At 45.1% G+C, this 14,608-nt stretch overlaps 1 protein-coding gene across 1 annotated transcript in view; it reads left to right on the top strand.

Annotated features, from left to right (window-relative positions):
• Positions 1-4,306, top strand: part of galnt11 (UDP-N-acetyl-alpha-D-galactosamine:polypeptide N-acetylgalactosaminyltransferase 11 (GalNAc-T11)) — a gene marked incomplete at its 5' end in the record, with an annotated part of 61,715 nt that extends 57,409 nt beyond the window's left edge. The window contains one exon of the mRNA XM_034165324.1: positions 3,783-4,306. Coding sequence (XP_034021215.1) covers positions 3,783-3,914 — 132 coding nt within the window. The remainder of the gene's footprint in view (positions 1-3,782) is intronic.
• Positions 4,307-14,608: the final 10,302 nt, after the last annotated feature.

The following is a 14,608-nucleotide window of genomic DNA, read 5'->3' as shown; positions in this document are numbered from 1 at the left end:
AATCGGTGCAGGAAATCCCACAGAACGTCGTTTACCAAGGCTTGGAAAGTAGCGGGGCGTTAGTGAGGCCGAACGGCATGACCAGGTACTCAAAGTGACCTAAGGAGGTGTTAAATGCCGTCTTCCACTCATCTCCCTTCCTGATCCGAACTAGGTGATAGGCATTCCTAAGATCCAATTTAGTGAAAATTTTGGCTCCATGCAGGGGCGTGAACACTGAATCCAATAGAGGTAACGGGTATCGGTTGCGTGATCTTGTTCAGCCCTCTATAATCAATGCATGGACGGAGACCACCATCCTTCTTGCCCACAAAAAAGAAACCTGCACCTAACGGGGATGAAGAATTTTGGATTAGCCCGGCAGCTAATGAGTCCCGGATGTAGGTCTCCATTGATTCGCGTTCAGGATGTGAGAGGTTGTACAGTCTGCTGGATGGATACTCAGCGCCTGGAACCAAATCAATGGCACAATCATACGGTTGGTGCGGGGGCAGGGTGAGTGCCAGATCCTTGCTGAAGACGTCAGCAATGTCATGATACTCAGCTGGCACCTCAGTGAGATTGGGGGGGACTCTGACCTCCTCTTTAACTTCATTGCCAGGTGGCACCGAGGATCTCAAACACTCCCGGTGGCAGGTTTCGCTCCATTGAGCCACAACCCCAGACGGCTAATCAATTCGGGGATTGTGTTTTATCATCCATGGATAACCCAAAATAACTCTGGAGGTAGAAGGTGTTACATAAAACAGAATCTCCTCCCTGTGATTACCAGAGACAAGGTTAAAGGCTGTGTCTGGTGTGTAATTTCTGGTAGTAGGGTGCCATCTAGCGCCCGCACCTTTAATGGTGAAGGAGCGGCCACCAGAGGGAGCCCTACAGCCTTAGCCCACCTACTATCCAGTAGGTTCCCTTCCAATCCTGTGTCAATCAGTGCTGGAGCGGTAAGGGTTAAATCCCCACAAAGGATTGTGACTGGGAGTCGTGCGCATTTGTGTGGGACACCCGTGTGGTTTGTATGGCTCACTCTTGGCCCAGTCTCTATGGTTGAGCTTTGGTGGTTAACCATCTGGGGCCCCTTATTCTGCGCATGCTCATTTGAGCCGCAGTAAACACACTCTCCACGTGCCAGCCTCCTTTGTTTTACTTTCACTCTCGCCCTGCTCGTGTCCATAGCAACGTCAGCAGGGGGAGCTCGTGCAACGCGGAGAGCCCCGGCTTTGGAGCGGGGAGAGAATGGCGCTAACTCGGATCTGGAGGGGAGAGGGACGGCATGCACCCGGCCACGCCCTTCGTCTCGCTCTTGCTTGAATTCCTCAAGCCGATTGTCTAAACGAATAACCAGATCAATAAGCCCATCTAAATCCCACAGCTTATCCTTAGCCACCAGATGCTCCTTTAGGGCCGGAGACGGCCCGTTTACAAAGGCGGCGCGGAGTGAGACTGAATTCCAACCGGACCTCGCTGCCGCGATGCGGAAGTCAATTGCGTAATCAGCTGCACTCTGCCGTCCCTGTCTCATTGACAGCAGCATATTAGAAGCGGTCTCGCCTCTATTGGGATGATCGAACACCAGTCGAAACTCCCTTATAAACTCAGTATAAGTAGAGAGGACCCGTGAATCTCATTCCCAGAGCGCCATAGCCCAGGCGCGTGCTCTGCCCCGAAGTAAATTGATTACCTAAGCCACTCGGCTGTGCTCAGACGCGTACATATCGGGCCATTGTGAAAAAACGAGTGCGCACTGCATCAGAAAGTCCGCGCACCTTTCAACACAACCACCGTACAGTTCTGGGGGACTTATGTAAGCTTCGGGCAACGAGGGGGGGGGGACCTCTGAACGACCATTGGAATAACTCTTTTTGGCAGCAGATCCACTGGAGGGGGAGCGGCTGCAGCCGCACCTGACGTGCGCATGTCTACCTGCGCGGTGAGAGCCTCCACCCTACGGCTGAGGTGAGCGTCCTGCTCAGTTAACAAATCCAACTGAGCAGTGAGGTTAGACAGAATGTGCCACAGTTCACCCAGCGATCCTTCTGGTGGATCCTGCGCAACTTGCACTTCCATTGGTCAGTCATCAGGTGGTAAACGCCCCTCGGAGTCCATGACGTGGCCGAGTTATCCTGTTGAGAAAGTGAGCACAGACCCACGTTAGGGGGGCGTAAACGAACGGTCAATAGGAATTCCAATAAATAACAATTTATTATGCCAAAAGGTGCAAACAGAGTCCAGATATGCTGAGTCCAATTAACAATAATGGTGACACGTGGGCAGGCCCGAGGGTAGGAGACGCCCATCCAGAGAAGAGCCGGGACCCACAAAGTTCCACTGCCAGCCGGAGGCCTGCAACACACCAGAGCCGCCAAGTCCTGGTACTCCCAGGTGGCCACCGCTCGAGGCTGTCGGACCGGTACTGCTGGCAGGAGCAAAAACAGATTAGATGGGTGTGTGTACACCCAGCAACAGTCAGCAGAAAACACAGTTCCTCTCCTGAGGGAAAAATCCACCACTCCCAGAGAGCAGGAAAAACTGAGAACGTGCAGTACTAATAGTTATACTTAGAATAAGAAGAGTGAGGAGTGGAAATGCCAGCTCCTCCAAATCTCCACAAACCCAGCTCCAAGCTGCAAGTATACTAAAGGATACAACTGCAAAGATTTCAGTAGCAGTGAATGTGCGAACGGCACAAAAACGGCTGAGAAAGTTTACCTGTTGGTAAGCTGATAACTCGGCAGAGTTATGGTGTCTCTCCCAGGCTTTTATGGAGTGGATGATGAAGATGAAAAACAGCTGACAGCCTAAATGGTGCACACCTGGTGGTGCCAACAGACCAAAACACCCTCTTCTGGGCAAAAAGGTGCCCACATGGCAGTGCGCCATCTGGTGGTGGGCCAGCAGTACCTCCTCTTCAGCAGCACACACAACAATCGGATCGGTATCGGCAAGACTAATCATTTAAAATGTCTGATCAGAAGCCAAAATATCTGGATCAGGACGTCCCTACTGACATTAGCAGGTCGGCTTGCTTCTAGTCCTCCAGCACTCTGTCCTCCTGACGAATCTTCTTAAAGACCAGGTAGAGGGAGGACCTTGACTGTGGTGTGGAGGTCCACTTTGTAGCACACATGTAACACACACACACAGGTAACACACAGACATGTAACACACACACAGGTAACACACAGACACGTAACACACACACACACACAGGTTTCTCTTTCATTTGCACTTTACAGAAGAAAAAAATTCCTCTTGCGTTTTCTGTGAATTTTTTTCTGTAACTTTAGAGCAGCCGGAGCAGAGAACAGAAAAATAAAAAGCTGCTGAATAAATACCGCAAGTTTGAAAGATTCCTGTTCAGTCTGAAAATTTCAAACTAAATCTGAATTTTCATATTTTTGATTCCACTTTTTTGTTAGCACGGAGTCTTGGTGCGCCCTCTAGCCTTTTCTCAGTATAACGCTATGCACTAGCTACATATAAGGTAATGTTTGCATGCTAACCAGCAGAGCATTAGCATCCGCTGTAGCATCAGTCATTGTCCCACGCTGACATGTTTGCTAATACACTTTTTTAATGCTAATATGAAAATGTGCATGATGTCATCTGTGTGTCGTGTGTTTGCTGATATGTGGAAGTACTGATGTTAGCATAAGTGTGCTAATGTTGCTGTTACTACAGTGGGAGCTAGCATTACAACTACTTCTTCTTTCTAGCAGCAATGTAAGCATTAGCTTACTTTCATACTGAGCTAGAAGCTAACCATTTCATCCTCTCTCCTGTAGAAACCTAACCGGCTGTACCAGGTCTCGGTCGGACTGTGTCTGTCCGTCTCCCAAGCCGTCGGACCCAAGGGTTACGTTTCCATGGCAATATGTGATGTCTCACTGGTGCAGCAGTGGCAGCTGGACAGCTGAAGCTGAGGACAGACTTTGGTTTTTCTTTTAGAGACGATCAGGTTTTACTGCAGATGGCTCGCCTCTCGGGTCCAGGGTCCAGACTCTGGGATCTGGATCCAACCCAAATGAACCAGGGCCATGTGGAGTTTGTTGTCTTCTGTGTGGATCGGGACATGTCAGGCCTCTGGTCGTCCATCAGACTCTCACACCTGCTCCTAATTTTCAGGAAGACAAAAAGATGCCAGGAATGACTTTTATTTTGAAATTTTAAATTCTTTAATATTTACTGACTCATAAAAATGCTGCAGTTCCACTTTTTAATTTGTGGGGTCACTGAACTCTGCAAAACTGACAGGTTATTTTTTTCCTCATTTCACCACATATTCCAGATTAAACAATCAATGAGTGGATGATCAATAGTTAATAGTCATTTACTGTGGTCTGAGTCTTTGTCCTCTCCTTGCTCTCTGATGTGCGTACTCATTCTCCCAAAGTCTCCATGTCTGTCTCACAACCATTACCTTCCTAGCTGTCTCCCTCACCACCTCAAGGGGGCGGTGTTGATGTAGACGACAGAGTTAGAGGTTGTTTTTTTTGTCATGTGCCACACAGTGAAATTTTTACTCTTTTCATTGTCTCTCGAAAATTGCATGTAGAAAGTTCACGTCAGATGATTTTAAAAAAGAACACGTGAGTAAATACACATTATTACACTGAAGAATGTATTACTGCATAAACTAATAGTGTCTGTATTGTGCTCTATTGTGTAGTTTTAAGCAGTATTCCTGCTGTGCAAGAGTCATAAAGTGCATAATTTGTGAGCAAAGCTATTTTAATAAATACTTAGAAGTTGATAGTAATAATGATGAGGTGAAGTAACAGTCAGGTGGAGGGGTCAGTGTGTCAGAGAGTTACTGAGAAGCCTAATGGCCCGTGGGTAGAAGCTGTTCCCTAGCCTAGTAGTCCTGGACTTCAGACTCCTGTAGCGTCTGCTTGATGGTCGGTGTGTGAAGAGTGAGTGTTGGGGGTGTGTACTGTCCCTGACCAGGTTGTGTCCTACGTAGGACTCTGTACTGTGAGAGCCTTCCCCTCTTGGACTGTGCAGTTCCCGTACCAGACTGTGGTGGCATTGGTGAGGACATTCTCAATCTTAGTTACTGATAATTTTGGCTGACAGACCACATTTTCTCTGTGTTCTCTGAAAGTACAGTCTGTGTTGGGACGTCTTGATGATATGTTGGTGTTGTAAGACCAGGTGAGATCACTGATGTGAGTGCCGAGGAATTTGAAGGTCTTCACCCTCTGTCTCATCAATGTATAGTTGGTGTGTGCAGCTCCCCACTCCTCCTTGGATCAGTAACCATCTCTGGTCTTGTCTGCATTGAAGTAAAGATTGTCACAACACCAGGCTACCAGATCTGCCACCTGTTTTCTGTATGCTGTCGTCCCCACCAGTGTTCTGGGAGGCTACACAGTTAAACGTTTGGGTCCCCCTGATAATTTTCATGATTTTCCTTTATAAATCATTGGTTGTCTGGATCAGAAATTTCAGTTAAATATATCATATATATTTGATATGAATCCAAAGCGCGGGCAGGGATTACTGAGCCATATGAGGGTGGGGCCCGGTCCCCACACAAGAGACGAGACCCAATCCCCCGGGCCAGGAAGCACACGGGGCTCCCCCAACACCCACGACTCCCCCAGCACAGGCAGCAGGGACCCCCCAAACTTTCTGCCCAGCAGCCAATCCACACCCCCCACCCCAAACAACAAACCCCAAGATCGGGAGACTGTCCAAGCGAGAGCGGGGCAATACCCCACCCCACAGAGACCAAGGCACCCCAGCCTCCGAGCAGCTGTCCACCCCCCAGTGCCAACACCCGCTCACCACCACAACCACCCACCCCCCAGTGGGCCGCGGGACCCTGGGCCCCACAAACCCCAGAGCTCCAGACATCCACAGCCACCCAGGACCAAACCCCACATGCCACACTCACCCTACCTACCAACCCCACCATACAACCCCTGGCAATAATTATGGAATCACCGGCCTCGGAGGATGTTCATTCAGTTGTTTAATTTCGTAGAAAAAAAGCAGATCACAGACATGACACAAAACTAAAGTCATTTCAAATGGCAACTTTCTGGCTTTAAGAAACACTATAAGAAATCAGGAAAAAAAATTGTAGCAGTCAGTAACGGTTACTTTTTTAGACCAAGCAGAGGGGAAAAAAATATGGAATCACTCAATTCTGAGGAATAAATTATGGAATCATGAAAAACAAAAGAACTCTCCAACACTGTTATATGGCTGGGGGGGCCTGGCTGCCGGTTTGTTTGTCTGTTTGTTTTCCTCCCAGGTGGCGTGCATTTGGGACTGAGTGGCTGTGTTGCTGAGGCTGTCAGGACCTCACCCTGATCACCTGCGACTCGTCAGGACTCACAGCTGAGGTGCATCTGGATGGATTGGAGCATGTTGGCATTTAAGACTGGAGTGCACAGTGTGTATTTGCCAGAGACTCGACCTTGTGACCAGACGGGTGAGATCGTCGTCTCGGGAGCCATCTCATCAGCAGCGGATGCTGAGAAACGTCCAGGTTTGATGTACGGTCTGTGAAAGAGGAGGGGGTGAGGTCTCACGCTCGTCAGCACACTTCCTGAGGTACGTTGGATTTTGTGACTAACAGTTATACAGTCAGTAAATGTGGTGTCCCTCACACCTTATTGTATTGAGCTGTATGTTAGTCATGTATCAGCTTCCACTGCGGTGGAGTTTTGTGAACGGGATGTTCCATGCCTGCAGGTTGGAAGCTGATCAGCAATCAAGCCAGGAAGTGTTTGCTGTTTGTACACCTTTAAGTGTTCTGTGTGTAGAGTGTGGACTCACATAATGGTTCCTTCTTTCACAGACTCGGTTGTTGCGGCCACCTGGGGGGTGTCGGCGGGGTCCTTGGGTCCGAAACAGCTTCTGGCTCCGGACCGTTAGCGCTGCTGGGAGCGCACCACGCCAGACCGCACCTTTCTGTTCTTACATTTTCACTGTTATGTATTAAATTCAGTTAGCCTTTGTACCGTGCTCTGCTTATTTCATACTGGGTCCTTCAAACGCTGGTCGGTTCTCCGAGCTGCGTCCGACACATAACAAACACATCACTTTTTTTAGATTATGTCTCTCACACTGGACATGCACCTAACATGAAAATTTCAGACCCCTCCATGATTTCTAAGTGGCAGAACTTGCAAAACCGCAGGATGTTCAAATACTTATTTTCCTCACTGTGTGTATGTATATGTATATATATATATATATATATATTAAATCAGTTTTATTTATATAGCGCCAAATCACAACAACAGTTGCCCCAAGGCGCTTTATATTGTAAAGGCAAAAGCCATACAATAATTACAGAAAAACCCCAACGGTCAAAACGACCCCCTATGAGCAAGCACTTGGCGACAGTGGGAAGGAAAAACTCTCTTTTAACAGGAAGAAACCTCCAGCAGAACCAGGCTCAGGGAGGGGCAGTCTTCTGCTGGGACTGGTTGGGGCTGAGGGAGAGAACCAGGAAAAAGACATGCTGTGGAGGGGAGCAGAGATCGATCACTAATGATTAAATGCAGAGTGGTGCATACAGAGCAAAAAGAGAAAGAAACACTCAGTGCATCATGGGAACCCCCCAGCAGTCTAAGTCTATAGCAGCATAACTAAGGGATGGTTCAGGGTCACCTGATCCAGCCCTAACTATAAGCTTTAGCAAAAAGGAAAGTTTTAAGCCTAATCTTAAAAGTAGAGAGGGTGTCTGTCTCCCTGATCTGAGTTGGGAGCTGGTTCCACAGGAGAGGAGCCTGAAAGCTGAAGGCTCTGCCTCCCATTCTACTCTTACAAACCCTAGGAACTACAAGTAAGCCTGCAGTCTGAGAGCGAAGCACTCTATTGGGGTGATATGGTACTATGAGGTCCCTAAGATAAGATGGGACCTGATTATTCAAAACCTTATAAGTAAGAAGAAGAATTTTAAATTCCATTGTAGAATTAACAGGAAGCCAATGAAGAGAGGCCAATATGGGTGAAATATGCTCTCTCCTTCTAGTCCCCGTCAGTACTCTAGCTGCAGCATTTTGAATTAACTGAAGGCTTTTCGGGGAACTTTTAGGACAACCTGATAATAATGAATTACAATAGTCCAGCCTAGAGGAAATAAATGCATGAATTAGTTTTTCAGCATCACTCTGAGACAAGACCTTTCTAATTTTAGAGATATTGCGCAAATGTAAAAAAGCAGTCCTACATATTTGTTTAATATGCGCATTGAAGGACATATCCTGATCAAAAATGACTCCAAGATTTCTCACAGTATTACTAGAGGTCAGGGTAATGCCATCCAGAGTAAGGATCTGGTTAGACACCATGTTTCTAAGATTTGTGGGGCCAAGTACAATAACTTCAGTTTTATCTGAGTTTAAAAGCAGGAAATTAGAGGTCATCCATGTCTTTATGTCTGTAAGACAATCCTGCAGTTTAGCTAATTGGTGTGTGTCCTCTGGCTTCATGGATAGATAAAGCTGGGTATCATCTGCGTAACAATGAAAATTTAAGCAATGCTGTCTAATAATACTGCCTAAGGGAAGCATGTATAAAGTGAATAAAATTGGTCCTAGCACAGAACCTTGTGGAACTCCATAATTAACCTTACTCTGTGAAGAACATTCCCTATTTACATGAACAAATTGTAATCTATTAGATAAATATGATTCAAACCACCGCAGCGCAGTGCCTTTAATACCTATGGCATGCTCTAATCTCTGTAATAAAATTTTATTGTCAACAGTATCAAAAGCTGCACTGACGTCTAACAGGACAAGCACAGAGATGAGTCCACTGTCCGAGGCCATAAGAAGATCATTTGTAACCTTCACTAATGCTGTTTCTGTACTATGATGAATTCTAAAACCTGACTGAAACTCTTCAAATAGACCATTCCTCTGCAGATGATCAGTTATCTGTTTTACAACTACCCTTTCACGAATTTTTGAGAGAAAAGGAAGGTTGGAGATTAGCCTATAAATAGCTAAGATAGCTGGGTCAAGTGATGGCTTTTTAAGTAATGGTTTAATTACTGCCACCTTAAAAGCCTGTGGTACATAGCCAACTAATAAAGATAGATTGATCATATTTAAGATTGAAGCATTAATTAATGGTAGGGCTTCCTTGAGGAGCCTGGTAGGAATGGGGTCTCATTAATTAATGGTAGGGCTTCCTTGAGCAGCCTGGTAGGAATGGGGTCTAATAGACATGTTGATGGTTTGGATGAAGTAACTAATGAAAATAACTCAGAACAATCGGAGAGAAAGAGTCTAACCAAATACCAGCATCACTGAAAGCAGCCAAAGATAACGATATGTCTTTGGGATGGTTATGAGTAATTTTTTCTCTAATAGTTAAAATTTTACTGGCAAAGAACGTCATGAAGTCATTACTAGTTAAAGTTAAAGGAATACTCGGCTCAACAGAGCTCTGACTCTTTTTCAGCCTGGCTACAGTGCTGAAAAGAAACCCAGGGTTGTTCTTATTTTCTTCAATTAGTGATGAGTAGTAAGATGTCCTAGCTTTACGGAGGGCTTTTTATAGAGCAACAGACTCTTTCCAGGCTAAGTGAAGATCTTCTTTTAGTGAAATTAGTGAGACGCCATTTCCTCTCCAACTTATGGGTTATCTGCTTTAAGCTGCAAGTTTGTGAGTTATACCACAGAGTCAGGCACTTCTGATTTAAGGCTCTCTTTTTCAGAGGAGCTACAGCATCCAAAGTTGTGCTCAATGAGGATGTAAAACTATTGACGAGATAATCTATCTCACTCACAGAGTTTAGGTAGCTACTCTGCACTGTGTTGGTACAAGTATATGGCATTGGAGAACATAACAAAGAAGGAATCATATCCTTAAACCTAGTTACAGCGCTTTCCGAAAGACTTCTACTGTAATGAAACTTATTCCCCACTGCTGGGTAGTCCATCAGAGTAAATGTAAATGTTATTAAGAAATGATCAGGAAAGCCACCACATCATTTCCTTCCATCTTCTCCAGCATATGAACTAATTGCAGGTTGGATCGACGAGAGCGGTTTTCAAGCTCATCAAGGTTGTTTATGAGGAAAGTCACTTGTTTAACTAGCACCTCTGTTCCGCCTTTCTCAGAGTTGGCTGTGTCTTGAACATTGCTAATGCGCACCTCTGCCTCATTCATGCACGTCAAGAAGTCCTGCATGTCCCTTTTAACGTGTTGAATCGCTTTCAGAACCACATCCATCTTTGAGGTGAAGTCATTCCTGATCCCATTGAGTATCTGAATAACATCCATGCTGTGGGTCACTCCTTCACGTCCTTGTGAAGTGCGTTGCTAGCGTCACCTGTTGAGTTAGCTATGCTGCTAGCATCAGAGATGTCATCTTCCTCACTCAGAGAAGAGTGTGCTTTAGATTTGTTTTGTGCTTTCTTCATTGGCATATTGTCATGGGTATACCACGCAGAATTGCCACAAGCAATAATTATCACTGTTCCCACAGATAAAGGAATATGGCCAGGAGCTCACAAAGAGATGTGTTCTTAGTTCAGCACCATAACTACGCCCCCGTGGAGGCGTCTTTTTGGCAGCGTGCAGCCGACACAGCTCCGTGTTTATGGTGTTTTATGTCAAACATTAAACGCGTGGAAACACCAGGTCAGACACAAATGAATTTGGAGAAATTCACCCATTAGACGAGAGAACTGAGCGTTTTGTGACACATTGATAATGTAGCTGCATTTTCACTGGTTGAAAGACGTTCACACAGTTTTCAGCCAAAAATCAACGTTGAAATGACGTCTTACTGCTGTTAAGAATTTTATATATATATGTTATCACTGTTAAACATTTGTACCTTTTGTCTTCTTTCTGATGAGAACGGTGTTGTGCTGTTTGCACTTAACCCCGAGAATGTACGTGTTATTCAACCTTGTTTTAGCATGCTGGGGTCAATCTGAACTGGGAGTAAAAGAACTGAAGGTTGTTTTGACTGTTGTGATGTGATGCTTAGTGTGAAGACCAGGACACTCCAGGCAGATGCAGAACAGCTGATAACTGCAACAGATGAACGAGATGTGCTGACCTTCGACGAGTAAAAGAAAGAAACTGTTTTTGCTTACAGCTGCACTTATTGACGTGTGTGTTTATGTTACGGGAAGAAACTTGTCTTGCGTCATTCCCCCACCCTTAGGACAAGTTTTTGTTCATGTGATGAGGGATTCACTAATAAAAAGAGCGAAGCGCAGGCCAGACTTTAGTGTAGCCTTGGTGTACAGCCTGACTGCACTCCGCGCGTAAAATTTGACTTTCTGTCTCACTGGTGGTTCTTGACTCTGTTTGTCTTATCAAAGGTTTTAAGAATGTTTGGAGGAGAAAATACCCAACATTGACTGGGGGCTACGTCCGGGATCTCAACAATACCGGAGGTGTCCAGCGGAGGTCGTCAAGTCCAGACGTAAATCCTTGGCCAAGGTCCGATCGATTGATCGTGTCTGCAATTGTCGACCACCGTTGGCATCGTCTGGTTGACGAGATTTTCCCGAAGAAGACAGACAGGAAGTCGAGTCAGTGAGTAGAATTTCTTTGTAAACAGTACTGAGTGAGTGGTGATCAGATCACATAAACAGTTAAATTCCGCAAGCGATGATACAGAATCGCCTGTTAATGAAACACAGTTAAACTCTGTAAGGAGGGTGCGGACTCCTCTGTTTATATACGCGTACCGGTAGGGGATAAAAGTGATCACATAAAACAGTTAAACTCCGTAAGCGATGATACAGAATCGTCTGTTAATGAAACACAGTTAAACTCTGTAAGGAGGGCGGACTCCTCTACGGTTGCGAGGGACGCACGTAGTTAAATTCCGAAGGAGGGTACGGACTCCTCTGTTTTAATACGTAAAGGAAATCCCGGGTAGAAATACGTGCACTGTAAAAAGTAGTTAAATTTGGCAGGGACGGCGGAGTCCCCTAATACAGGACATTAGTTAAATTTCACGGGAGGGCGAGCTCCCCTGGCATAAGAATACGCGTACGATTATTAAAAGTGTTTCTATGTGTAAATAGTGTTTTGTGTAAGTGTAAATAACTGTGTGAAAGTGTAATACTTTGGACAACGTTAGTGACAACCGTGCGTGTGGAAGCAGCAGGCAAGTGATTCCGCTTCCTACGGGGAGGTGAAAGGAATCAACCACACGACGGCAAATTAATTGTCACGTCCAAAGAAAGTGTGAAAACTTCAGATTTAGAACACCCTAGGTGTGCCCCTGTCTGAAGTCCAAATTATAACAAGGGATAATAAAAATGGGGGGTAAGACGTCTAAAAATAAGGGAAATTTATCAACTGACGACTGGAAATTTATGGAAGCAAAAAATCCAAAAGCAACAAAGAAATTGGAGACCTGGATTAATAAACATGACTTTGACGGACGACTGAACCTGATCAGCATACAGAAGCTAAAGAAGGAGTTAGAACAGCAACATAAAGGTGATGAGAAAAAGATGCAGAAAGTAGGGGCAGATTTAGTGGCATTTTGGGAGGAAGAAGCAGAGAACAGACAGAAAGGAGCAGAGAAGCGACGATTAGAGAAAGCAAGGAAAAAGAAAGCTGTAGGTAAGGCAGAAGAAGATGTGATAATTCAGCACAGAGAACCAGAACAGCCTCAACAACCACCGCCGGCTGGATCGTCGGTGACAAAGAGACCTTTATCTCCTCTACCAGAGGATGACGATGTACCGCCACCACAGTATGATTTAGCAGTAAAACCTAAGGTAAAAAGTGAAAAACCAGAAAAACCAGAAAAACCACAAACACGCAGTCAAGCGAAAGTGCCTACAGCCCCTCCCATGGTGGAACACAGTGACCGGGGAGGTGCCTATCCTATGATAGAAGTACCAAATCCTCGTGCAGGAACAGCAGGACATCGATCAACCATGCTCGTATATCGAACATGGAATGCTGATGATATCAAAGCAGCAGTCGACATGATACCATCGCCACATGTCGATATCGAGGGATTTATGCAGGATGTAGAAAACATTAGAAGTTCTTACCACCTTAGTGGACCTGAAGTCCAACAGGTGTGGATGAAAGCATGTGGCCCTAAAATGGAGTCAGATACGCGGAGACTGGAATCCTGCAGACCAGGATGGCGTACCATTGCCACATGATGATCCAGTCTTGAAAACAAGAGTGGAAGCTATGATTACACGTGCAAAAGGTGTGTTAGGACCAAAGATAAATTATACTGAAATTACCAGGACAACTCAGAAAGAAGGAGAGCCATGGACAGAGTTTAGATGCAGATTTGAGAGTGTATTTAGGGTCCATAGTGGCATATTGCCAGGAACACCAGTGTATGAAAACAAATTGAAAAATGTTTCACCTGTGAAGCTGACAATGACCGATTTGATTCATGATGGCAACTCAACAGCCGTCATAACAGTAACAGGTGCCACTGAAGATGTTTTAAAATTGAGATTCACAGGTATGCCATTACATGTGTCACTTTGTAAGCCATATTTGACAGAATGGCAAGAATTGGGACTGACAGTCATAACAGCTTTGTCAGCCACTGATTGGAGCAGAGTTGGACCACGAACGGAGTTCAGTCCATCAACTAAATTGTATAAAGTGCCAGTTAATGTCTCATTGGTGCTGACAGCTGGAACACACATTAATGTGTCCACTTCACAATCCTGAGTGTTTCAGTTGAGTCCTGAAGAGGATGATCTTCTCTCTTCGGTACCATCAGGATTGTGGACAACAGGTCCTTCAGACGTAGGACTGATAAAAAATGCACAACCTGTAGTTATAAGACCAAAAACAGAATACAGACCATGTGTAAGACAGTATCCATTGAAACCTGATGCAATTGAAGGAATCAGGCCAGTAATAGAGGATTTATTAACAGCAGGAGTAATAGTGCCATGTCCAGATTCACCATGTAACACACCCATATTTCCTGTAAAAAAGGCTCCGCCCTCAGTGGGGTGGAGAATGATTCAAGATCTGCAGGCAGTAAATGCTGCTGTGATTAAAAGAGCACCATGTGTACCAGATCCACACACCTTGTTAAATTCGCTGAGACCAAATTCTAATAGTTTCTCAGTAATTGACATGAGTAATGCATTTTTCTCTGTGCCAGTACACCCAGATAGTCAATTCTGGTTTGCTTTTACCTTTAAAGGACAACGATATACATTTACCAGATTACCGCAGGGTTACGCAGAAAGTCCAACTATTTATTCTCAAGTCATGTCAGCATGTTTAGCCAATTTTGTTCAACCGGCAGATAGCCAACTATTAGTGTATGTTGATGACATTTTGATTGCCTCTGACACACGAGAAAACTGCATAACTGACACAGTGGCATTATTATGTTTCTTATTTGATATTTGGAATGGAACAAAGATGCTGAGGAAGCCTTTGTAAAAGTAAAACAAACATTAGTGTCATCCACAGTTTTGGCACTACCAGATTATAGTAAACCATTCATTCAAACAGCTGATTGTAAGAATAAATTCATGACTAGTGTTTTGGTTCAAGTGTATGGCTCAAAATTAAGGCCAGTTGCCTACTACTCATCTAAATTGGATGCAGTAGCAAGTGCTCTACCACCATGTGTACAAGCTGTTATTGCAGCCTCTAT

Source organism: Thalassophryne amazonica, unplaced genomic scaffold (genome assembly GCF_902500255.1).
Source record: "Thalassophryne amazonica unplaced genomic scaffold, fThaAma1.1, whole genome shotgun sequence".
Lineage (NCBI taxonomy): Eukaryota > Metazoa > Chordata > Actinopteri > Batrachoidiformes > Batrachoididae > Thalassophryne > Thalassophryne amazonica.
Note: the sequence above shows the minus strand (reverse complement) of the source record. Positions and strands in the feature narration are given on the sequence as shown.